The sequence below is a fragment of the Rhamphochromis sp. 'chilingali' genome (genome assembly GCF_963969265.1).
Source record: "Rhamphochromis sp. 'chilingali' genome assembly, chromosome: 20".
In the NCBI taxonomy this organism is placed as follows: Eukaryota; Metazoa; Chordata; class Actinopteri; order Cichliformes; family Cichlidae; genus Rhamphochromis; species Rhamphochromis sp. 'chilingali'.
Window position 1 is genome coordinate 21,030,172 of NC_137947.1, and position 24,369 is coordinate 21,054,540.

The window sequence follows — 24,369 nt, forward strand, 5'->3', positions numbered from 1 at the left end:
TTTACAACCTTGTAAGCATTTTGTAAATACTGTGTTTAGGATGTGCCCACAAGAAGGAAAACTATGGAATGTAAGTTTATCACTGTACCATTAAGGTCTTTCCTCAACTTGCGGAGATCTCTTTGAAAGTCCTCAAACTTCATCTGGGAAGCCTGGAAAAGGTCCAGGGGCTCAGGCAGAGGGTAGACGCATGTCTCTTTGCCAGCATCCTGGTTAAAGACAACACACATACATGTGCAAAAACACACACACTGCAATGTCAAAATCAATCTTTCTCAAATGGAAGAGGGCCTCTCTATACTTTACACACAAGGCAAGATTTAAATAAATGTCTTGAGGGACCGACATGTACTTATCAGCAGTTCAGACATGCCAGAGAAGATGTCTAAAACTACAGCAGATAATGACCATTAAGCCGGGGTCACAAAGCACATGTCAATTCTCCTCATCAGCATTAGTGACAGGTCATAATGAGTGCTACAGCCATGTCATGCAGGTTGATTTTGGCAAGCTGCACTACTGAGTTCATCTCATCTGGAGAACCTAATTATTTACACTAGCGCTGCTTTGGATGCTGTGCCAATGAACAGACTGCAGGTTTGAACGAAGCCAGACCAAAGCAGAGTAGGAGCGGGAGATGAAGAGTGAAAGACAGAAAGAGAAGTATAAGAGAGAGCCCGGGAAAGCGAGAGAGGGAGGGAGAGGTAGAGAGAGATTTGTTTCTGCCGTAAATGAGGAAAGGGAAAATAAATAATTTGATAAAGGATAAGCCATGGTATCCTCTGGCAAGAGAGGAGATGAAAAGAGAGCTCTGGAAGGATTTCTAAGCAAATCAGACTAAAACAGAAAAGTGATTCGAATAAACAGGAACCAAAACATACCTCATCAAAGTGCCTTAAATAGTAAGCAACAATGTAGGACAAAAGACTCTGGGAGTTATCCTGAAAGAAAGAGAAAGATCCAAATAAATAAACCAAGATCCCTTTATTTATTAATTTAATCATTTTGGAGCAGGACGTTTTAATTTGTGCAGGGCAAACAAGAATGGAGACAGCAGCCTTAGAAGTTAGGAATAAATCATGACATTGGAAGAGTACTACAACAAAACAACTGTGCTTGGCTGGCCGTCATAACTTAAGAGTTGGTGGAAAGTTTGATGTTCTTTATGGATACCTTACTCTGTCCGCCACTACAAAAACACAAACCATTGCGTCCTTATATGGCAGTGCCAAGGGCACTCCGAGTCTGCTGTGATATTGAATCAGAGCAAACACGATTGCTTCTCCTCAAAATCTGCCCAGCTATGGTCATAAGGCTTGACCCCTTGGAGAGAATACCTTTGAAACCCTGTGTCCCATTTTAAAACTATTATTTTCCTATTTATATTTTACTGCATAATGTGAATTAAACAAAGCTAGACAGACCTCTCTTCTATACATTTTTTTTCTCCCCCACTTCTAATCCAGTCCTTTCCAGGTTTGTTGTGAATTACACATCTGCAGTTGCAAAGTAAGTGATGTTTGCTTTTACTCCAGTACTCACACTGCTTTTAACGTCCTTCAGTTTTGGCAGAATGTCCAAGGTGAAGCCGTCAGCCTGCCCTCGAGACCGATTTCCTCCGTTCATAAAATTGCCAAAAGCCAGCACCAGGCCGAGCACCTGCAATACGGCCTCACTACTCTGGAGAGTCTGAGGTGAACACACCACACAGACACGCAAGATGAAGATATGAAGGCTAAACCGAGTGACATGAAATAAAACACACTGAGAAGAAGGCCAGTGGCTCACCTTGCACACTTTCTGAAGGATTTCAATTTTGCGGAGGATTGAAGTGATACATTCATGGAAGGTTGACTGAAAAAGGATGCAGAACACCCTTTCTGAGAAATTGGAGATTTGTGATAGCTGGAACAGAAACCTGACGAAGGACAAGACCAGTCAACTTAAACCATATATTTAATAGCAAGACATTGAACAGACTTAGTTTAGAGGGTGTATTTAGTTCTTACTGTTCTGGCTTGTCTAGTGGTTTGGCATCTTCCTTGCCTTTGGCAGATTTAATGTGCTTTTTAATGCTGTCCATCTCATCATCTTGAGCTCTCTGTCAAAAGAAAGTACACATTAAGTTGAAATAGAAATTGGTTACATTTATGACGCTGACAAAAGGTTATTTTATTTTACTTAAACCTAAACTAAGCTAGCCAAAACACAAAGTGCCTCTACAAAAGCCTCGAGTCATCACTCATTTCTTGATACTGTGACAGGAAAATGCACTGGCACCATCTTTAGGATCATTGTCATTGCTGAAAATTGAAGCTGTTGTCAATCACATGCTTTCCAGATGGCATCGTATGATGGATCAAAATCTGAGGGTAATTATCAGTGTTCATAATTTCATAAATTTTGACAAGATCTTCAACAGTGATAGCTGTAATGCAGCCCTAAACCATGACAGCACCATGTTTTCTTCAGTGTTGTACTCTCCTGACCTTATTCAAACATTTTGATGATTTTAAACAAAATTTTCAATTTTGATTCGTCACTCCATGAGACCTGTTGTCGGCTCTTGTGCAGTTTGCATACCTCAGCCTGTTCTCCCTGTTTCTCTTTCCTAAGAATGGCTTCTTGACAACCAGACTGAGACCATTTCTGATGAGGCTTCAGAAAAGTAGATGCATCAACTGAAGTTCCAGATCAGTTTCTCAGATCCTGTGTCAAGTCTTTGGCGAATATTTATTTTTGACTGTTTCTTAATTAGATGACTTTCAGATGAAGTTTATCTGCTCTAGAGTTTTTTTTTCCAGGCCTGTTTCTTTAGACCTGCCACTTTTGTGTCCTGAACTTTTAAATTTGTAAGCTAATACTACTTTGTGAATCAAGTTGTTGGTAGAAAATTTTTAGAAATGCTGGTTTCAAACTGTGTTAACATTGGCATTACTGTAGATTCAACTAAAGAAGTGAGAACAATTAGTTTTTGTCTAAGCCGTTAGTTGTTGTTTTTTTGTTTGTTTGTTTTTAAAGTGGCTCACTGGAAGGAAAATATAAACAAATGAGGGTCGACTCAAGACTTTTGCACAGCTTGATTACAAGAGAACATGCATGGATATTGCTGAAACATATCTGTGTATGTATTTCCTTTATTTTGGTAAGGATCAAGGGTAGCGGTGTCACAGTCAGGAAACCAAAATTTAAAGAAAAATACTAAAGAAGAAAATCTGTGAAAAACCACATCTGTAAGAGAAATGGGTGGGACACTGACAGCACAGGAAACAGTATTAAGTGCTTTATAAAAGAATTTGTTTGGATATTACTTGAATCACTTTTATCCTCTGAGTCACACCCAGCACTCCAAAGTGGTGAAAACATACATTCAAATTAAAGTCCATCCCTTGGAAATAGTGAGCCTTTTTGTAATAGCTGAAAAAATACACATTAGAAGGAGTTATACTTGGACATGTTCCCAAAACAGCATGTGAATGTTGAATGATTTTTGAACAAAAATATCAATAGATGCTTCTTAGACGTAGAGTGTAGAGTTTTGCAAAAATAATTGTACTGGTGTTTTTTCATTCCCCCCCCCCCCCCCCCCCATTTGTCTCCGATATCAGCTCACTGAAACTTTTGAATGCTCATCCATGAAAAAATATGTTGCAAGGTGTTTAGAGGTTTTCTTGCACTTCAAACCCTGCAACATTTCAGTTGGATTGAAGTCTTTATTTGCGTGTCTTAGGCCATTCACAACCCCCTACCCGCCCTAATTTTCTTCCCTTTTGATGTCTGGAAGCTTTATCTCAAGTGTAAAAGAATTCTCAAATTATGTTTTGTACATAAACTCAACCATATGCCAGCCCATACAGTATAGGTTTCACAAATGCTAAAAGTATTGCCTTCAGCCAGACTACATTCCTGACTATTATCCTGCTGCCAGGCTCTGGACCACAGTTTTATACAAGGTGGTTTAAAAAAAAGCAAGCCAAAAATGCCCCTTCGTTTCACAAGAGGCAAAGACAATAGATCTTAATGTGTCTGACGCAGAGGGGCAAAACAATAAAACCATCTCCAGGAAGAAAATGTAAACTCTCTCTTAGTCCCTCCAGAGCCCTTAGACCCCCAAAGTCTGAGTCTCAGCAATCTGGCCTCATCCTCTGTTTCTCTCCATCCTACTCTGGGGTTTGGCCTCGGCACGGATCCTTGGAAAACATCAAACACCAGCATCAAACGCACGAAGGGCCAGATTAGTATTCTGCACACCGCTGCCTTCTGTCGGTGAGGGCAAGCTCTCCTTCGCCTTCTCTCGAGATGTTTTCAAGTGTAAATATATTTAACACAAAGCAGATCCTTTTCAAAGGGCAGCAGTGGAGCCCAGCAGTGTTTGGTGTAATTGGGGACAAGTAGGCATTAGCGTGTGATCTTTGAATTGCTAGGGCATGTTGTGGTGGTGGTTAGCATGAGAAATACAGTCCCATGTGGAATATCAAATGCAAAGTACAGTAGGATGATATTTGTGATGCCAGAATACTAGAGGTAGCCAAATGGTATTCATTACGCAAGTTTCTAGTACAGGGCTAAACAGAGCCAGACAGGCCTTAATCACTATTTATGTCACTCAGTTTTCAATGAAACTACATTTATGAGATACTTTGTACCTTGAGCTGCCAAATAATCGACCCCAAATGACAAGTTACATTGTGTAATGATATGTAAACTATATCTAGTCTTTTTTCAGAGCAATACCATGCAAAATGGGGTTTGAGGTGATCATATCTTGTTTAAAAGTTTAGGAGAGTCTGACTCACTGACCTCTCTGTTATCTACTACCAGCTGAAAGAAGTCTGAACTTGAGACAACTAGTCTGGGGCCAGATTATGGCTTGATATTAGAGGGTAGGGAGCAGTGTCCCGCTATCACTGTGACCCCTTTAATGACACTGGCTTTTTGTTCAAAGAACAGGAGTGGCTATAATCTGGAGCTCATAGACTAAGCGACTCTGTGTGCATCTGTCTTTATCCTCATACTGTACACTACGTGCAAATTTGTGTGGGTCAACATGTTTGTTTGTGAGCATGTTTGTGTGGGTGAGAGAAACAGAGAGTGAGGCAGAGAAGGCTGATCTAGCTCCTAGCACAGTGAGTGAGGGTGTAACCATTAGAAGCCCCTCACATTCCTAAAGACAGGCTGACTGTGCTGCCAACTGTGGTTTAGGGGGCTGGAGACCCACAGACAGGATGGAGTCTCGCAATACAAAAGAGAAACAATTTGGCTCTGCGACTCAATAACATAGCCTTAGGCCATAAGGGGGAGAAGCAGAGGGAGAGGGCTTGAAGTCTTGGGGTGACTGGAGAGGTTAGAAGACTTTTGATCCTGAGTTATGACACATTGGTTCATAACTACAGCTTGTCTCAAGCCACAGTCTCATTCCCATGATCAACATTATTAATATGCCTCTGGCAGCCAAAGGTCTAGGCCTCTCCTGTGTAGTTGTGCCAAAAAGTAATTCACAGGAATTTCACAGCATCTTAAAAATGTATCACAGTTGAAATGTGGAAAACATACTCATTTTCATGTTCTATTATTTACTGACCCGACTTCGAATGGTCCCTGAACCATTTCTACTGGGGCTGGGGAGATTTCCTATCAGACGAGCTTGATGAATATGTATTTACTCTATAAATGGAAGTCTTCACAGCCAAAATGGAGACATATTGGGAAGTACTGATGACAGTTCTGTAATTCTTTGCTAATATTATATGATTTACCTTGGCAAAGCTCACTGTAGTCGGCTCTTTTTTAAAACCACATCGAAGCTCTGACACAAATCCTGGAGTTTCTCAACTATCATTTCCTTTGCACATGGGCATTAAAAAAGTTGAGTCAATCAGATCCAGAGTGTAGAAAACATGTTTACTACGTAAAAGCTTTGGTTCCCTTCCAGGGCAGCAGACAGACCTACACATGACTGACGCTGTCGCCAAACAGCACACATACCAGTACAGTTTGTGGCTTGCCTGTTTGTTTTAGTATCTAATGCACATTTCCTCAGTTCACCCCTTTCAAGTGGAACATGGAATAAGACTTAGATAGAGAAATACGTTCGCAGTAAAGTGGCATCTCTGAAATGTTGCTACACAATAATGTAATTACAGATTTTTTTTCACCCCTACAATTTAAACAAAAGTTCAGCCTTTGATAATGTTGGAAAGATATATTTTGATGAATGACATTTGGTGTTTTGTGGTTTACCCTCAGTCAAGTGAAAAATAAAACAACACTAACATGTGATGATTTCTTTTTTGCCATTTTGTTGATATCACTGCTTTATGAGTCTTCTTGGGTTTCATTCTATAATGGAATGATTGCTTGTTATTGATATATGGCATGAAATGTGCAACAATAAATCATTCTATTTGTCACTAGCAAGCTGTTCCAAACTCATACTTTTACTGCAAACCACACAGGAAAAGAAAAAAGATCAAGGTTTTCCCTGTGCGAATGCTGCCATCAACATCAGCCTGAGCTGTCGGTGGAGTTGCTTTGTATAATTTTCCTGGGCTGGTTGCTCAACATTGTGTATTTATGCGATTCTGGATTGGCAGGAAAGTTCCCAAATGTATTTCAGCTTGGGAAATTGCCTTTTCACTAGTCTATTGACTCATTGAAAACCACTGTCCGCATGATCCTTTATCATCCTTCCTTTAAAGTAAAAACATTTGCAAAGAAAAATGTTATTATATTATTTTTGTGACCATATAAAATAGCTTTGATTCCAAAGTCTTTGTTGTTATACTCACATTTTCATAGAGGGCTTGCAGAGTCTCCAGATCAACAACAGTATTGTCCATATTTAGAACGGCTGTGGATGGAAAGAGAAGGTGACATGGTTAATGTTAATGTTAACACTAAAGCATGTCATGACATTCTTTTACCTTGAATGAACACCATTAACAAGTCAGAAATCAAACCAACACAAACAGACCGACAATTTCATAATCTCTAGTTTATACAGTGGTTCTTTTTTTGAAACAACAACTACAAACAAAGGTAGAATACCATTTCCTGCCGGGGCTGAAGGTGCCATGAAACAAGGACAAAAATGATCTCATGCCCACAAAAAGTGACACGTCGTATGCTTTAAGCTGCACAGTTATCAGTTCTCATGACGATAGCATGCAAGGAGCCATAAACTAAAACATAAATATGGAGGTCTTAGAAACCTGTCAAAGGTACAAAGATCTGTGTTTGAACTCCTGTGTTTGAATTCCTGGTGTCGCCTTTTTGTCTCGGCGCGAGGACCTGGCGCCCTCGAGCATTAATCCTTTGAAAGTAAATGTTTAAAGACAAACAGAGCCCGGGGGTCTGTGGTGTTGAGGCTGAGGTGTTGCTGTACGCACAATTACCCAGTGCAGTGCTTGACACCTATATGTGTATTTCACCATGCTGCAGGGGCCCAAAATCACTCACAATATTTTGATCTGTTGATTGCTGCTGAGGTACAGGGGTGAAGGCTAGGGTCACAGAGGCTAAAGCAACTTTGAATCAGAGTTTGCTTAGATAATGAATACAGAAGGATGTTTTAAGGCTTTTACAGCACAGCTGAAAAATAAGATCAAAGAAAATGATAACAAATATAAAACTAAAGGATGGTCAAGCATGTGGAAATAGTCTGATATCACTTTCTCTCTGTAGGCAGTTCTGTTGCCTTTTTAATCTCGTCACTCTTCTTCTACAAGTGCAAATCAACTCCTTTTTTTTTTTTTAGTTCTTCGCTGTCACTTCCTGACCTCTTCACACACTGTTTCTTCCAAACCCGCCACAAAGAAACTGCCCTTTTCCATTTCTCCCACTCGTTTCTTTTAACCATTTGGTTTTCATTACTATCCAAACCAGTCTGGCTGGCTTATTTGACTGGAGACTGTTTTTTTTTTAGGAGAAAACCATATCGTCACGGTGACACAGGACCTCTTCTAACTGAAATCCAGACCCATCTGCCCAGGTCTATCCTGACTATCACATTTGACCCAAACATGGCGCCGGTAACCGCCATCTCTGACGGAGGCTGGTGGTCTAAAACTTCTCAGGAACGCCGACAGTGCACGGAAGTGTCCTATGAAAAATGCAGAGTGTGGGCCAAGTCTGAAAGCAAACAACAACAGCTGTGAGGAAAAAACAAAAAAATGTCTCGACTTCTCACTGAGCAATTGCGCCGTCATAAAACTGACACAATCTAAATCAATGACTCAGAAGTTGTTTTTCTTCATGTCAGAGATCTCAGATTTACAAAGACTTTGCTAGTCATTGACCAAAATCACGAAACCAACAGGAAACGAAACTAATTCACTACACTGACAGGAACAATTACAAAGTTTGGGCAAATTAATCTCTCTTTGGTAAACAAATCGTCCTTTGATTCTTTAATTATCTTAAACCTCTAATAGCACAAGGGAACATTAGATCATGTCCGGAATGGGAAAACATTAGCATAGTTATTATACAGACTTTGGGGGTTTGTTATTTAAGGGAAATTGAGTATTTTAAGGCTATAATTATTATAATTATTCAGACCTAAAAATCAGTCAAACACATTGTATAACACAGCACATATATACGCTCAAAAACACATTCAGGATTATTTTCTTTCTGCACAGAAGATGGCCCACTGTTATGTCAGAACAAGTAGATAATACTTGAAAGTAGTCCACCAAATCACTGAGATGTCCTTTCTCTCATCTCCTAGTGACATAGTGAAGTTTCCAATCAGTGCTAATTATGTAGTAGTGCAAAACTGTCCTAACATAGGAGATAAATACCAGTACTGATGAGCGTGGCCCTCTCTTGCCCTTCCAATCTTACCTAAAATGGATGCACCAAAGACTAACATCGAGACCAGAAATGCAGAACAACATTTAGTTCCACCAGATTCTTTAAAGATGCTGCAGATAAAACGCTCCCAGAGAGCAACTGTTTATTGCTACATTGCTGGTTTGTGTGGCACACATTTATTTTGATGTAACCTAACCATATGTCTTGTTCGTGAGGAGTTAAGGTTTGAAGCTAACGTAAATGCTTTACTGAGAGAAGATTGAATAGGATGGGGAGATGACGAGAAGTGTTTAGACACAGATGAGCAAAGACTGGAGAGCAATCAGAGAGTAACTAAAACAGGAAGACCATCTGTAGCCATCATCATCTCCAAAATGACTTCACTTTAACAAAGCCGCTTAGACAAGATGGTGACAACTCATCCGACAGAGTGTCTCTGTGAAACACGATGTGCATGTTAGATGGGGAGAGAATATGCAAAATGAAAGAGAAAAGAAACAGATGAGAAGAGAGATGCCTTTCAGCAGTATAACTTGTGATAACACCAAACACTGGAATAGCTTTGGTAAAAACAAATCCAATAACATTCTAACTTCACGGCAGACTAAAAAAGAGAAAAGATCTATACAATGGGGTTTGCTTATGTTCAGTGTGCAGAATTATTTCTTTTTTAGAGATGATATGGTATCAAAATGCTGCTTTTGTACGCTTTTGATAGAAATTCACTTTTGTTTGGAAGTTAGCATCTTCCCAACACACCTGGGGATGACTGTGTACTACCTTCAAACAGAGGAAGGAACCATCCTCGTGGCACATAAATAAAAGCATCTCTGGCTGCTCTCAGGCACAGTGGTGTTTTAAGCTCAAAGCCAATATCAGCAAATAGTATTTACAACACTACAAACACAATAATGTTCAGCAGGTGAAAAGTTTACCACATTTCTTATTATTTTTACTTTGATTTTATTACTTTTATTTGACTGTGCTGTCTGTTTATCTTTTTAATCTTGTTTCTTTAAACAATTTCTTAACAGGTGTTTAACCCCCACAGTAGTTTTTATGTAAAAACAAAAGTTATATGCTATGCAGTATTTTACTTTCATTCATTAATCTGTTTTCACTAGAAATTACATGGGGTACGCTCCTGTTGTTTTTTTTTGTTTTTGTTTTTTTTAAATGTGCTGTATAATAAAAACAGAGACAAATAGCATGTTGACTAGATCCTTACCATACTAACATTTGCCAATTAACACAAAGACACAACCTGATGGGTTATAAAAGTATCTGGTCATGATCAGAAGTAGTGGATGTTTTATAATTCTGGTTTGATGTTGTCAGAAGAATGAGGTTCAAAAATGTTTCACTGGCAACTTTTACAACTGCTCGTTAATGTAGTTGTCTAATGAGCCAAACACATGGCAGCAACTCATGTGCATTTATACATGTAGGCGTGGTCAAGATAGCTCGCTGAAGTACAAATCACGCATCAGAATTGGGAAGAAAGGTGATTTAATATGGTATCATTGTTGTTACCAGATGGAGTGGTCTTAGTATTTCAGAAATTGCTGATATACTGGGATTCTACACGTACAACCATCTGTAAAATTGCAGGGAATTATGAAGTTGTGTCAAGTCTCAGTTACCTAGAAGATACTAGTATGCTAGATACTAGTATCAGAAGGCAAAAGCATCTCTACATTCTGACCATGCTGAACCTTGAAGCAGATGGACTACAGAACCAGAAACCACACTGGGTACCATTCAGCTAAGAACAGGAAACTGAACCTACATTTTGCATAGGCTCACCAAAATTGGGGGAAAAAAAGATCGTCTCGTGATGAGTATGGTCAAAATTTGTCATAAAAAAAAACGTGAAAACATGGATCCATCCTGCCTTGTGTTAACAATTCAGCTTGTTATTGGTGGTGTAATGCTCTGGAGGATGTTTTTTTCAGACACACGGGGCCTCTTAGTACCCAGTGCACATGATTTAAATGCTACAACCTACTTTGTTGCTAAGCATGTCCACTCCTTTATGACCATAGTGTACCCATCTTCTCCTGGTTACTTTCATCAAGATAATGTGCTCTAACGCTCAAATCACCTAAAAATGGCTTCTTGAACATAAAAGCGATCTCGCTGTACTTAAATAGCATCCTGAGTAACCAGCTTTGAATCCAATAGAGTACTTCTGGGATGTTGTGGAACGAGAGAGTCACATCATTGTGTAGTGCCATCTTATCAAAATGGACCAAAATCTCTAAGGAGTGTTTCCAGCACCTAGTTGAATCTATGCCACAAAGAATTAAGGCAGTCCTGAAAGCAAAAGAGTGTCCGACCCAGTACTTACTGTGTAGTGAATGTATCAAATTTAATAAAAGTTGTTTAGCCATGTCACCCAAAATCACAGACGTTACAAATAGAACTACAGCAAAAGTCAAGACATCACCAAAATCCGTGGAATTAACCTGCACAAGATACCAGCTAATTTAAAAAGTGTCAGCTAAAATTAAGTTGTGAATTAAATGACTGAATGACAGGCAAATGAATGAGATTTCCCATCCCTGGAGTAAAACAGATCATGGCTATTAAAAAGATCAATAGCATGCCTTCATATGCGCAAAACAGCGGCACACCGAATGTGCAACTGTGTATGTTTTGGAAAATGTTAGCAGTACCACCTTTTCAGAAACTGCTACATATTCTTCATTGTTGAGACACAATAAATTGCTTTCACAGTTTTGCCATCTGAAGAAACTTTGTGACAGATGATAACAAAAGTGCTACACCTCTATACCAGCTAAAGCACTCGTCATGAACATGTGACAAGACTTACCATTCTCTATGTCCTTCATATCAAGATGAATGCTAGACATGAGGATACCTACAGCCTGTGAACGCTTGTTGCTTAAGAGCTTCACCACCTAGAAGATAATGACATGAAGAGAAAAAAAAAAATCTTAACATCGTACAGGCTCATTAACCATAAACTTCATTACAAACAGAACATAACAGAACGGTGGTTTCTGTTTGACAGGTGAGGTGGAGAGAAAGATCCTCCTGCAATGTAATATGTAGATTTTAATTTAACCATAGGGGTCAATTTGAAATGAGCTAAACGCCATAATTAGGCTTGAAGATGATTAACGACCTTTCAAAAACACTAGAAGGTAAATCTTGCCGTCTATAATATTAACATGTCAACCTGAGGGACAGTGAGAGACGTGCACAGTTCATGTATATTGTATAAATATATATTATTTGTTAAAACTATATACTAATAAAGGGCTTTTGAATTACAAAGACAATATTTTAATAGAAATAATCTGTTCTCTATCATTTTCCTTCTGTGGGAGGAAAACTTCATCATTATTGATCAGCACACACTGAGAAAATTATAGCTATGGAGTTACATTGTGTTGACAGATTTTTTTTCAAGTCTCCACATACACTGTCATCCAGTTACACAATCAAAACCTTACAGATCAGTAAAAACACAAAAGGCTTATTATTCTGACTCAAGTAGTGCAACTGATGAAACAGAAAACTGACTTTTTGTTTAAATTACACATTTTTTAAGGGGGCTAAAAGGAAAAGTTTAGAAAGTATTATCTGCACAATGCCATGGAGATTAAAACTGCTCAAAAAGCTGCAAACGTTAACAGTTTAATAATAGTCTGCCTCCGACAAACAGTCAGGAGTTAAATATCAAGCCAGTGTTGTTATTACGCATAAAAACTGCATCCAAGGGGACCATTATAAGCCACAGCTCTCCTGAGTAAGCAGAAGTGTGCACTGGGTTGCAAAGTGGTGAAGGGACAGGACAGGAAACCCGTAGCCTACTGTGATCCAGACAGAATGCTTCCATCTAAACCAGATCACACAGACCACAGACCTCTTAAACACACAGGAAGTTATATCACCAAGCCCCAACTGTCTGTGTTCCCCAGCCCAACCACAGCTTTGAGAAACATGCCGATCGAGATATGATGCTGAGTGACTTTCACAGTAAGTCTGTGATATTTTAGTGTAAGGTAACAGCGTCATTGCAGTGAATAAGTCATCAGTAAAGCCTTATATGCTGAAATATACAACAGAGCCTCAGGTATATTTGGTATATTAGGTATACTTAATAAACTGAAATATTAATCAGATATGATGCTTTCAACATCTAATCAGAGTCCTCAGACTCTGATACCATTAATAACCCATGTAAGAAGCAATCACCTGTAGATGATATCAAGAGCATTGTGGCGGCTCTGATTAGTGTTGCACCTGTGTTTTGACCGACATTAATTTGCTCGCTGATCTTCTGCTAACCTACTCCATCTTACAACTTGAACCCCACGCCACATCCTCTGCCATTGGCAATTTCCTATCTTACAATTATTATATTAAATAAAAAAGTAATCTTGATACTCAAAGCTCAAGATTTTCTGGTGACCAACAAAAAAAATAAATAAATAAAATAAAATAAATAAATAAATAAATATCTATTTTTAAAAATCAGCACTGAGAAAATAACTCCAGCCCCATTCTTTCCTCCAAGAAATAATGGAAAATGTTGCTTTTAAACTTCTCATCGTTCTCAAATATAAATGATAATAATAATAACAATAATATCAACTTTGTATAGTCCCTTTCAAGAAACCCGAGGATGCAAATAAGCAAAAGTATAAAAATAGACAAAAGGCTAAAGGTTGAGGGCTTTGTTAAAGAAGTGAGTTTTGATAAATTCTTAAAAGACTCCAGTGATGGGGCATTGTGAAGCTCAGATTGGAGAAAGTTAAAGAGGATGAGGGCTGCCAAAGTGAAGCCTCTTTTCCCAAATGTACCTAGGTTGATGTGGGGGACAGAAAGTGGACCCGTGGCTGAGGACCGTAGCATTAGAGACCGTGTGTATTGTTGCAGCAGGTCAGACAGGTACTGAGGGGCCAAAGAGTTGAGGGATTTGTAAGTGAGAAGATGGATCTTATAAGTAATGCGTGACTTGACCAGGAGCCAGTGGAGATTTATGAGGGTGAAGTGTGTGTGTGTGTGTGTGTGTGTGTGTGTGTGTGTGTGTGTGTGTGTGTGTGTGTGTGTGTGTCGGAGGGTCCCAGAGCTTAGTGTGTGAGAAATGAGAAAAGATGCCCATAGAAGTATCTATGATACTGACCAAAATAGAGGTCGGGGTAGGGTCACATACCAGTTGTTTGGAAGGTAATGCTGCTCTAAAAGTTAACTTACAGAAGCATAAACGCCTCAGCGTGTATCATAATGTTTAAATAAAGATAGGTTTCAATTTTTTAAATATTGTTCATTTTCATTTCTAACGACGTTTAACTTTTTTAAATAAAAAAAATCTTGGAGTTGATCTCTTGTTAACAAAACAAAATAGTTTTTGGTTGTTAAATGTTAATAAGATAAACACTTTTCATAAATGTCATATATCAATAATTTATATATATTTTTATTTTCTCTACCCTGGGGCAGGGATAGCTCAGTAGGTAAAGTGGTCGCCCCATGATCGGAAGGTCGGCGGTTCGAATCCACTTAACGGCTACCCTGAGGTACCCCTGAGCAAGGTACCGTCCCTACACACTGCTCCCCGGGCGCCTGCTTAGTGGGCTGCCCACTGCTTCACTGAGTGAATGGGTCAAATGCAGAGAAAAACAAGTAATTTCCCCATGGGGATCAATAAAGTATCTATTATTATTATTATTATTATTAGACTTCAAATCTCTTAAGATGAAAAACAGAGCATTGGAAACATGCAGTTCATCATCTTCAGTCTTAAACAGATGTAAACCACATACTATAATTCATATTCATAACTTTCACTCCATATCTCTAGTACATCATATAAAAAGGTCAGAAGCAAGGCTGCTCCCTCTGAAACCTCTCTGCAGGTACAAAGGTTAACAGTTGACACTGTGTAATAGCAGTAAATCTTCCCATCTACTGTAATACTTATGCCAGCAGAGGAGTACTGACGTCAAAGCTGCTCTCTAGTGGTAGTCCTGAGGAGGCTGCTTGTCCCCTCTCATCAGCAAAATAGTTGCACTCACAACACACAGGGGGATGCAAATAGCTGAACCAGTAGGAGATGTAATATGTTGAAGGTTAACTGCAATTTTGGTTCAGTCACAGTTCTATGTTTTTGCTGTTGCTGAATCACCATGGCTGTGTTGGAGATCATCCACAGAGATGATTGGGGGAATTCGACACACACCTAAGTAAGTTTGTTTCCCGTCACAATTAGGGGGAAAAAAAAGAGATATTTCATAATGTGGTAATAAACATATCCAGAGCGGTGTCAATTAAAGTGTCGTAGTAATGCTACAGTAACAGTAATAGTACATCTAGCAATGACTTGCTGGACTTATTTATAACTAAAATTTTAACTATTCAAGGAAAAAATATTAACAGGTGTCCTACAGATGTATCATTACACACAACACCTGTAATAACTGCTCTTTCCAAGTTAGATCCTATTCATACAAGGCTGTCAAAGAAGTCTCACCATTAATCAGTGCTCCCAAAAGGTCGATTCTGTTCATCTGCACACAGCGTTTTGAGTGAGAGAAACGAAGAAGTCATCCAACTGACTTCTTCAGTTGCGAGACCGTTGCTCTGCTGGATCTAAGCTACACCATACAGTACTTTAGCGTGAAAGTTCACATTTATTCTGCTACAGCAACATTCATGACTACTTCTGTGAGACAGACACACTTTTGATGTAAATATAAAATCTATAGCTGTGTAATTATGGAGTACTCTACAGTTAGACAGTACTTCCTATGGACTTTGAAGATTCAAATTTGAAATGATGAAAACCAAGATGGGGAAATATAAACCGTAGAAGAAGAAGCTTTTTGTTAAGAGTAAAGCTGTTCAACATTTGTTCTAGTTGTACTTTCAATCAACTAGAAACCTTTTGGAAGAAAGGTTTAGATTTTGGTGTCAAATTCCAATTGATCCCTTCCCATAACTTAAGAATATTTCCCGCCAGTGTCTATGCTTGGGACCAACATATCATTTCAGCAGAAACTGCCTGGTGATTCTACAGGGCCTCAATTAGAGGGGTGAAACTTCCTTCCCCTGTGCAACATTATTTGTGTTTTAAATACATAATTTAGCTGAATAGTACATTATCATAAAACTCTTAACCAAAAGAGCCTTAAATTGTAGATCAAATGTTTGCCTTGCTGATTGATGGAGTGACATAAAGGACACTTGGGAGGGAAACAGTCTGACTATTAAACTCAGTCATACAGAAAGCACAATGGGAGGAACCACATCATGAAATACAACTCCCACGCTTCTCACTCCCTCCCGTTTTCCCCTCTCCCCTTCCCACTCCCTCTCTCTCCGAGCAGTCATCACCGTCGTGAGGTTTCCTCACCGCACGCGAGACATTGGCTTGATGCCACTGGATGGTCACAAGGGGAGTCGGGTGGGAGCCAGAGCTCACACCACATAATAACTGTCTGGCTGTTGCATTTCCTTCTGTCACTCAAAGTAAATGGGAGACAACAGTGATGAGAAATGGAAAGGAACAGCCATCACTGGAGTAAAAGTGCGAACAGGAAAGCCCTGAAGAAAGCCAAACGTAGTGACCCCAAGGGGGAGAAGCAAAAACATGCATGCATAAATATACAAATACACACACACACTTGCCTAAGCAAATATATCAGTATATATGCAAACACATGAGCGTAACACAACATATCATACCTGCTTGGCCTTCGACTTGCTGATTGTGTCTGAAATTGGCTTCTTCTTCTCCTTGACAGTGCTTTTGGAAAATAGCTCCACAAATTCTTCAAAATCCACAGTTGGTTCCTCAATTTTCTCCCACACCAGTGAGACAGTATGTCTAAAGATGGAGGGGGAGGAATTATTTACAGTGTAAGTAGGAGAGCCATTTTTTTGATTGACAGCAAAGTAGAACTTCATAGTGTAATTTGTGTTTTTTAAAGGCATGTTTTTGCCCTCTGCAGTTCTACAAGTACTAATTTGTTATTTTTTGGAGAATAAAAATCCAAAATCAATTACTGCCAAAATCATTAGCCACCAAATGGCATTTATAATTCTGGGTTGAGTTCCTCACTTGCTCGTAAAGCAAGCTCTCCATTTCTAGAGGTTTGTTCCACCACAGTTTTCCAAGCCTTAATAAGGAAAGAAAACCTGGTTCAAGTCATTTCTCTGCTGACCACAATGCCTGGCTTGCATCACTTTCATTTTCCACAAAGCTAGCATGTCTATTGCAGTCACAGCATGTGGTCGATCTTTATCTTAAGTGGACAAGCTTCCTCTCAAATCTCTACTGTTCAGAGAATACCTTTGTGCAAATGATCCATATCTATCTTCACTTTCTACAGCATATCCTTACTTTTTAGCATGCAGCTGTATGCGGGTCCAGTAGAGTGGCTTCATTGGCTTGGGGGGTTCTATCATAGCCTTGGCAGGGTCAGCTTCCTGGATCATCATGGAAGGCATGGGGCCTGGTGGTGGTGGGGGCCCAAAGCCAGGAGGTGGGGGTGGAGGAGGGGGGCCCATTCCTGGAGGAGGGGGTGGTGGGGGAGGGCCCATGCCTGGTGGTGGAGGAGGTGGTGGGGGTGGAGGTCCGAAACCAGGCAGGGGTGGAGGAGGTGGTGGAGCTCCGGTACCTGATGGAAGGGGCGGTGGTGGTGGGGGTGGGAAACAAGGTCCAAGCCCGGGTAAGGGTGGGGGTGGTGGTGGAGGTGGCGGTGGAGGTGCAGTGGAACCCCCTGGTAAAGGTGGTGGTGGTTGGGACATAACCCCAGAGACTGTAGGGGGAGGAAGACCTGACTGGATGCTGCTCTGCTGCCTCTGCTGGCAAGTGCAGGCAAAGCCTTCTGAAGATTTGACGATGGAGGGTGAAATGGAGGACGGCGTGCTGCTAGACCGCCCATTCAAAGGCACATCAAACTTAAATCCCTCTTCCACAGGCGAGGTCTGGGTAGACACCTCCTGGCTCATCTTCCCCAATCGTCCTTCTTTTATCTGTGAGGCCTTGTGGTGACCATTGCCCAGAGCTCCCATATTATCCCTGATGCCCTTTGCCAGGGAGGCCTGCTGGCCTTGCAACACAGCTATCTTAATCCGCAGGTCATCAATGGTCCTCTCCAGCAGTGGGATGAGACTGCTTTCATCCTCAGAGGATGACTGACCTGACTTCAACTTGCTGCATTCTGTCTGTCAGTGAACCAAATAAACACATACATAAATAAATTGCATAAATATAATATATTATTAATATATTATTAAATCTTAGGCACATTATCATTCAATTACATAAACAGTGAGGGAAAAAAAAGTGTCACAACTCAGGCAGCTTAGTGACAGAATTATGAGGTTAAGAAGGGTCAACCAAGTCCCTCATGTCTAGACTCTGTCAGACCTCTGGCTCCACATTGGTTAGAATAGGGATGAGGGGATACCAGAGATTTGACCCCAGAGACAGTGAGTCTCAGTAGGCCTCACATGAGGAGGGTTTTGTCTGCTAGTACACATTCTCCAGTTGTAGTCGCCTTGTTGAATTGCGAGGAGAATATTTAGACAGTATGGTCCTCTATTTATTTATTTATTTTTTACTTTTCTAGGAAACGGGGGAGGATTCGTGTGTTTGTTTCACAGTACTTTCAACACAAGCCTGACCTCTGGTGGCCAAGGAAAAACTCACAGCTAAATTCATGTGGGTAATAATATTACAGATTTAAAATACAGGTCAAATATATATGTATCAGATACAAAGTTCAGTAATTATATCTTTCCATGTTTGTCACTCCTGCACAGACTAAACGGGTTTCTATCCCTCGGTATTCATTTCTTTGCTGTTTTGCACACTAAAATTCAATTTTTCCATTGTTCATTTTTAAAGCAGTTTAACACATCCTGTATATATGTTTTTGTACCAAAGGTGTTAAATACAGAAAATAGAAATTCAAGAAGGAACAGCAAAATATTATAATCAAGCTTAGTCTCTTCTAGATTTTTACTCAACTGTGTGCACCATTTTCAAGTCTTTTGTGTGCGTTTGGTTTATAATCATGAATGATATTACAATGGCAATTTTTAAAAAGGCTATATTGGGTAAATGTTACCTTTCAGACACACGCATATGCAGTGAATATATCAGTCAGCAAGAAACAAACTTCGACTTTGTAAAGAGGAGACATTTGAATTTAATCTAATAAAGATGTTAAGTTTATGTTTTCAGAGCATACACTTTCCTTTCTGTGCAGGCAGGATGAAAAACAGTTGTCAGATATTTAACACTAAAGAGAAGACTTAACCAACCTGAACGTGTGGAGCACCTGGTGTTTTGGCTGATGATTGATGGAAAGAGGATCTCAAGCTCTGTACCCTGCCTGTGGTTGCCCCTCCATAGAGTTCCCAAAGGTAAGGAGACACTGGCAAGCCTACAGATGCCCAGGTGTACAGCTGCTCTTCCTGAACACAAGTTATAAATGCAGAAAGTTTATAATATCAGACACAAGGTCAGTAAGGTAAAAGATAAAAGGTCAGTAAACACAGAAGTATTAAAAGCACTACTGTTGAACATCTAGGAAACATGTTTCTTAATATTCCTGTTAAATGTCAAAAAAGCTCTCAGTCTAGTCACAGCTGCCGGTAGTTTGTCAGTCTCCATGGCAAATAAAAACGCTAAGCTACAATTGACTCTCTTACTGTTCAAATATGGTTTCTGGTCATGGTGAAAATGCTTAATCCTCTAAATGTACAACAAGGCATGCTCCATAAATATATTTAATCACTTTAGACAAAGAGCAGCTGGAGGCTACTGAAATTAAATACATTTGTATTTATATTATTTAACAGTATTTATTTCAATGACTCTTCAGTCAACACCCAACACAATGATGGCTACCCTAAAACAACTCTTAAAGAGGCTCAGATTAAAGGTACTCAACAATGTGAGGGTAAATATGAGTCAAGTGCTTGCTTTCTGCCTTGCAAACATGGAGTTGTACAAATTATTCCACTTTTTCCTTTTCTTTTTTTAAAAGTTTGATATTTTAGAGCATTCAGGTGCTTTCCATTTTTTCATTCCAAGTATGTATCATTACAAAACCTACCACAACTCTATTTTTCATACTAGTATAAGTGAAATAGCAAGGCTATGAACAGATAGATCGCACTCTACTTTTTTTTGCCAATCTTATGAGAGCATAAATGGCAACTCTTTTCAGAAGTGCCCCTATACTGCAGTATATTAATATTGTATGTCAGCATTAGCTGGTCACTGTGGTAACCTGACCTGCAGAGCGAGATCGATGTAAACTCTTGCAACGACAACAGAAATTTATCAACTAAGCAATGTTTTGCCAAGCACAAAGGACAGCATATGTTCAGAGTTCTTAGACACTCATTATTATCAAGCCCCATTTTTGTGATGAATGAGGCTGATTGGAGTATATAATTCAGGGCATATGCTGAACAAGAAACACGAAAGTGATACATTTGCTGTCTCCACCAAATTGGATGCAATGCCATATTTAGGTAGAACGGTGGAGGGCAAACAGGAGATGAAAGAATGAAGTAAAAGGAAAGAGAGGTGTAGAAAGAAAAAAAAAACAAAGTCGGTGCAGTAAATAACTGATTTCAAGATGAAGAGCAACTTTAAAAGGGAAAGAGCATAATGGTCTGATATATTAAGGGGCTTAAGTGAAAAGGTTCCAGAACAGCAAAGACAGACTGATGATTTAATTTCAAAAGGAGATTAGCTTTAAGATAGAAAGCCCTAAAAAATGAAATCTGCACTCTGAATGACAACAACAAAGGTTATTCATGGTCAGGCTGAATAATACATGACTCCAGGCCAAGCCTCAGACTGAAGAAGTATGCAGAGCAGGGACAATTCTGTCCAATCCTGACATGGTGAGCTTTTTGCTCAGGAAGAGCAGCCTGAGCCCAAGGCACGTGGAGTTGTTACATAACACGGTCAGCAGATGGTCTACATGTATGTGTGCGCACATTTATGTGCATTTGTGGGACTGAATGAATGTCAGAGGCAATAATAATCCAGCTATGCAAGGAAAAGCCTTAGCGTGGATGTCTCATGCTGTCCTTTTGTATGTGTCCACAAGTGTCTTTAACATACTGATGCAACAGTGAATTGTTTGAAGATTAAAAAGAAAAAAAAGAAAAGGTCTGTTTGTTTGTGGCCTACTTTGACCATGCAGCATGCAAACAGATGACAGTTTGTATTCCAGAGATTTGCATTTATGTTAATAAATCAGCTTAAGAGCTTGCACTGTCAGGCGAGTAATCTTGCTTTTGTCTGTGTGGAAGTTTACTGAACCTTTATGTGCGTATGAGTAAATACAACATATGTCCACACATGTGCATCAGCAGGAGATGTTCCAATGCGCAAAATCCAAAGCTAATCTGACCTGACTGTTTGTTTTTAGACAGATAAAAAAAGACCAAGAATTTACATCAACTATATTTGCTTTGTTATTATGTGCTCATACAGCAGTGCTTTGAGCTGAAAATATAAATTTTGAAAATTATTAAATCAAATTAAATTATTTTTTATATAAATTTAAAAAAAATTACAATTAAAATGGTCTAGCTATGTCATAGATGATAAGATGTTACACTGGAAGTGAAAAACCTGGATAGCAATAGTCAGGAGAATTAACACCATTAAAATTAATCTTCTCGGGTGAATATATGTAGAAAATTTAACAGCAATCCATCCACTGGTTGTTGGGAAATGTCACTGAAAGAGCCAACCTCATGGCGTCACTAGAGGCTCAGCAAAGCCAGTGGAGTTCATTCCCTGCCATGACATAAGACTGAGGCATAAATGTCTGTAATACATTATGCTGAACAACTCAATGTGATATCCATGAAGCTGCACAGTTAGCGAGGTTTAAAAAAATCTTTTTCTTTTTAAGTCATCAGAGTGTTTATCAGTGGATGACTTATTTTATGATTGTCATTTTGTAGCAACATAAAGACACTGAACAGGCCTATATTTTCAAAGAGCTGATGTGCTGATAAATATGTTGCAGTTTAAATTGTACATCAAGTTACACGTATTTTACAGCTTCATTTGCATGCAAGGAGCTGCAAGGAGTCATGACAGAAATGGCTCCAGCAGTAGCTGTGATAAAATCTGCAGGCATGTGCAATTAGGTCTGAGCAAAGCTTTACTGGAGTGGAAAATAAAAGATTCATGAAATCAACTTCCGCATAGTCACCCTCTCTACATACACCACTGCTCTTCAGGTAATGAAATCTCTCAGATGAATCATAGTCAGACAATAAATACAGAAACACACACCATGCATTCATTCTCTCTACTGCACATAAGAGTAACTCAGTGATTTATCTCATTAACACATGCTTTTTATATGCATCCCAGCCCATGTTATACTATCTTTAGACAGTGGTTTGTTATGAAAGTAGAAAAGTTAGAAATATGAAACACAGCTGCCCAGCTTTGAGGGGTTATTTCCGTCCCCACAAAAACCCTAAGTCTAATTATTTTAGAGCTATTCTAATGTGGATCGAGCATTTTAAAGTGTAAAGTGTTTTAAAGCTAAACTATATATTTGTTTAAAAATGAACCTACCCCTGAATATGTGGTCAGTTTTTAGAATAAGTACTAAGTGTAAGTGAAGAGAAAGGTCTTACATTAAAAACTGGTGACACAGTACTGTCACCAAGGAGCTCTGCACGCCCGTTGCTGAAGGGGTGCAGGAGACCCTGGACAAGCATTCGTTGACACAGTTCTTTCACATCCTCTTCAGAGGACCCATCTCCTTGATGCATACACAGCCTGTCCAAAAGAGCGCGACCTGAGAAAAGAAAAGACAGACACTGCAAGAACAAAACAGAGGGATACAGAGCTCCGTTTTCAAGACTAGAGGAGGATGCTCAGATGAATTTGAACAGACACATTTTTAAAATTTATTTTTAGATATATATATTTGGTAAGTTGAGAAAATTTGTGTAGTTAGACGCCTCATGTCAGTCTGACCAAAGAATGTAAAAGACATTTTTCATTTTAGGATGTGATAATTAAACACCTACACTTGTAAACTCTATTCACACCATTTACACGTGGGTGAAAAGAGAGGTGGTGCTGATTGTGAAGTGCAAAGAACTATCAAATTGCAGAAAAAGAAAAGTTTTGGAATAGCTTGAAAAAAAAAAAATCTAAAAGGTGGGCTAAAGCCGACAGCATGGTTACAAAATGTATAAATTCTACTTCTTGAATAAAATACAGAAAATAAAGTAGGCTGTCCGCATGTTTGTAAAGTAAGTTTGACCTGTGAGAAATGTAGTAATGTATCAAAATCTCTATACTTCATAAGGAATGACATATTTTCTTGAAAATGAAATTAATGTCAGGAATTATGTGGAGTTTGAAGGGTGGTGGGGGATATCAACAATGTGACAGCAGAGGACTGTTGAGCCAAAACAACACACAGCTACAGCAGGAAGACCAATTCTAAAACAGGGTGATTTCTTTTAACCATGTGATACAGGGGACAGTGTCAAATCAATTAAAAGCCATGACATGACTCATGCTCCTGTAGATTTGTTTTTATCCGTCAGTGGGAATTTGTCGTCACTTGTTCAAACATTAAGCTGGAGTTTTCTGTGGTTTCCCATCTTTGTTCTCATTGCTTCCACTCCTTCTTAAGGGTACATGTGACCTGTAAACCTCGCTGCACTGATTGGTATCACATGCAATGGTAAACTAGTTAGAGACTGAGTATTTGTGAGCATAAACGGGACAAAAAAGTGCCACACAGGCACAAAAATGTTCATTTTATATGGATTCAGATCATTATGTACTTCTGTTGTTTGGAGCGAGTTCACCTGACGCAAACAGAAATTGATTTAACATCATGACTTATTTTTGTCTTGCAGAAAAACTGTCACATGAGTTTAACATCCACTGTGTTTGTGTATGCGTGTGCTTCTTATCTAAGCCAGTGGAATCAGAGGATGACATAGCCGTGGGTGGGTGGCAGCATTGTCATTCGGTCCTCTGATTTACGAGCACAGGCAAAGACAGGAGACAACAGCTAAGCTCTTGAAAGGCTCCACAATAGTAAGGAGGACAGAGTGGCATTGTTTTATTAGAGTGAGACAACGCATCTCAAAGACACCCCATGGTTTTATTATGGTTTTCATTAAGTATTGTATTTTAAAATAATAACCTTAGTATTTCTAGTGTACTTACTTATATAAAGTGCAATTTGTAAGTAATTAAACTTACTAGGCAATTACTATAATCATTGGTTGTGTAATGGCCTAATCTCCAATAGGGTATGAGCCAAACAAATAGGAGTGGCATCCAATCCATTAAGACTTCTTCAGTAGGAATAAATTATGAAATAACTAAAATATTTAAATGAAATGCTTCATTATTGTCTTCCTGATACTTTGGTGCCAATGTGATAGCAGAATAATCACAAAACGAATAGAATTAAAAAGTCAAGCTATTGATATTCTGTGTTTTTCTCTATGTTTTTCTTTACTTTTTCTTTGTATTGCAAA

General features: G+C 39.2%; 1 protein-coding gene across 2 annotated transcripts in view; it reads right to left on the reverse strand.

The window, feature by feature from the left end:
• The window catches only part of fmn2a (formin 2a), a 40,218-nt gene that overhangs the window by 11,396 nt on the left and 4,453 nt on the right, over positions 1-24,369 (reverse strand). For both annotated transcript variants that reach the window (XM_080869523.1, XM_080869524.1), the window contains exons 3-13: positions 22,492-22,655; positions 19,126-19,278; positions 17,195-18,021; positions 16,537-16,678; positions 11,654-11,741; positions 6,789-6,850; positions 2,010-2,101; positions 1,789-1,918; positions 1,543-1,689; positions 882-941; positions 89-209 (exon numbers count right to left, since the gene is read on the reverse strand). In XM_080869523.1, coding sequence (XP_080725649.1) covers positions 89-209; positions 882-941; positions 1,543-1,689; positions 1,789-1,918; positions 2,010-2,101; positions 6,789-6,850; positions 11,654-11,741; positions 16,537-16,678; positions 17,195-18,021; positions 19,126-19,278; positions 22,492-22,655 — 1,986 coding nt within the window. The remainder of the gene's footprint in view (positions 1-88; positions 210-881; positions 942-1,542; positions 1,690-1,788; positions 1,919-2,009; positions 2,102-6,788; positions 6,851-11,653; positions 11,742-16,536; positions 16,679-17,194; positions 18,022-19,125; positions 19,279-22,491; positions 22,656-24,369) is intronic.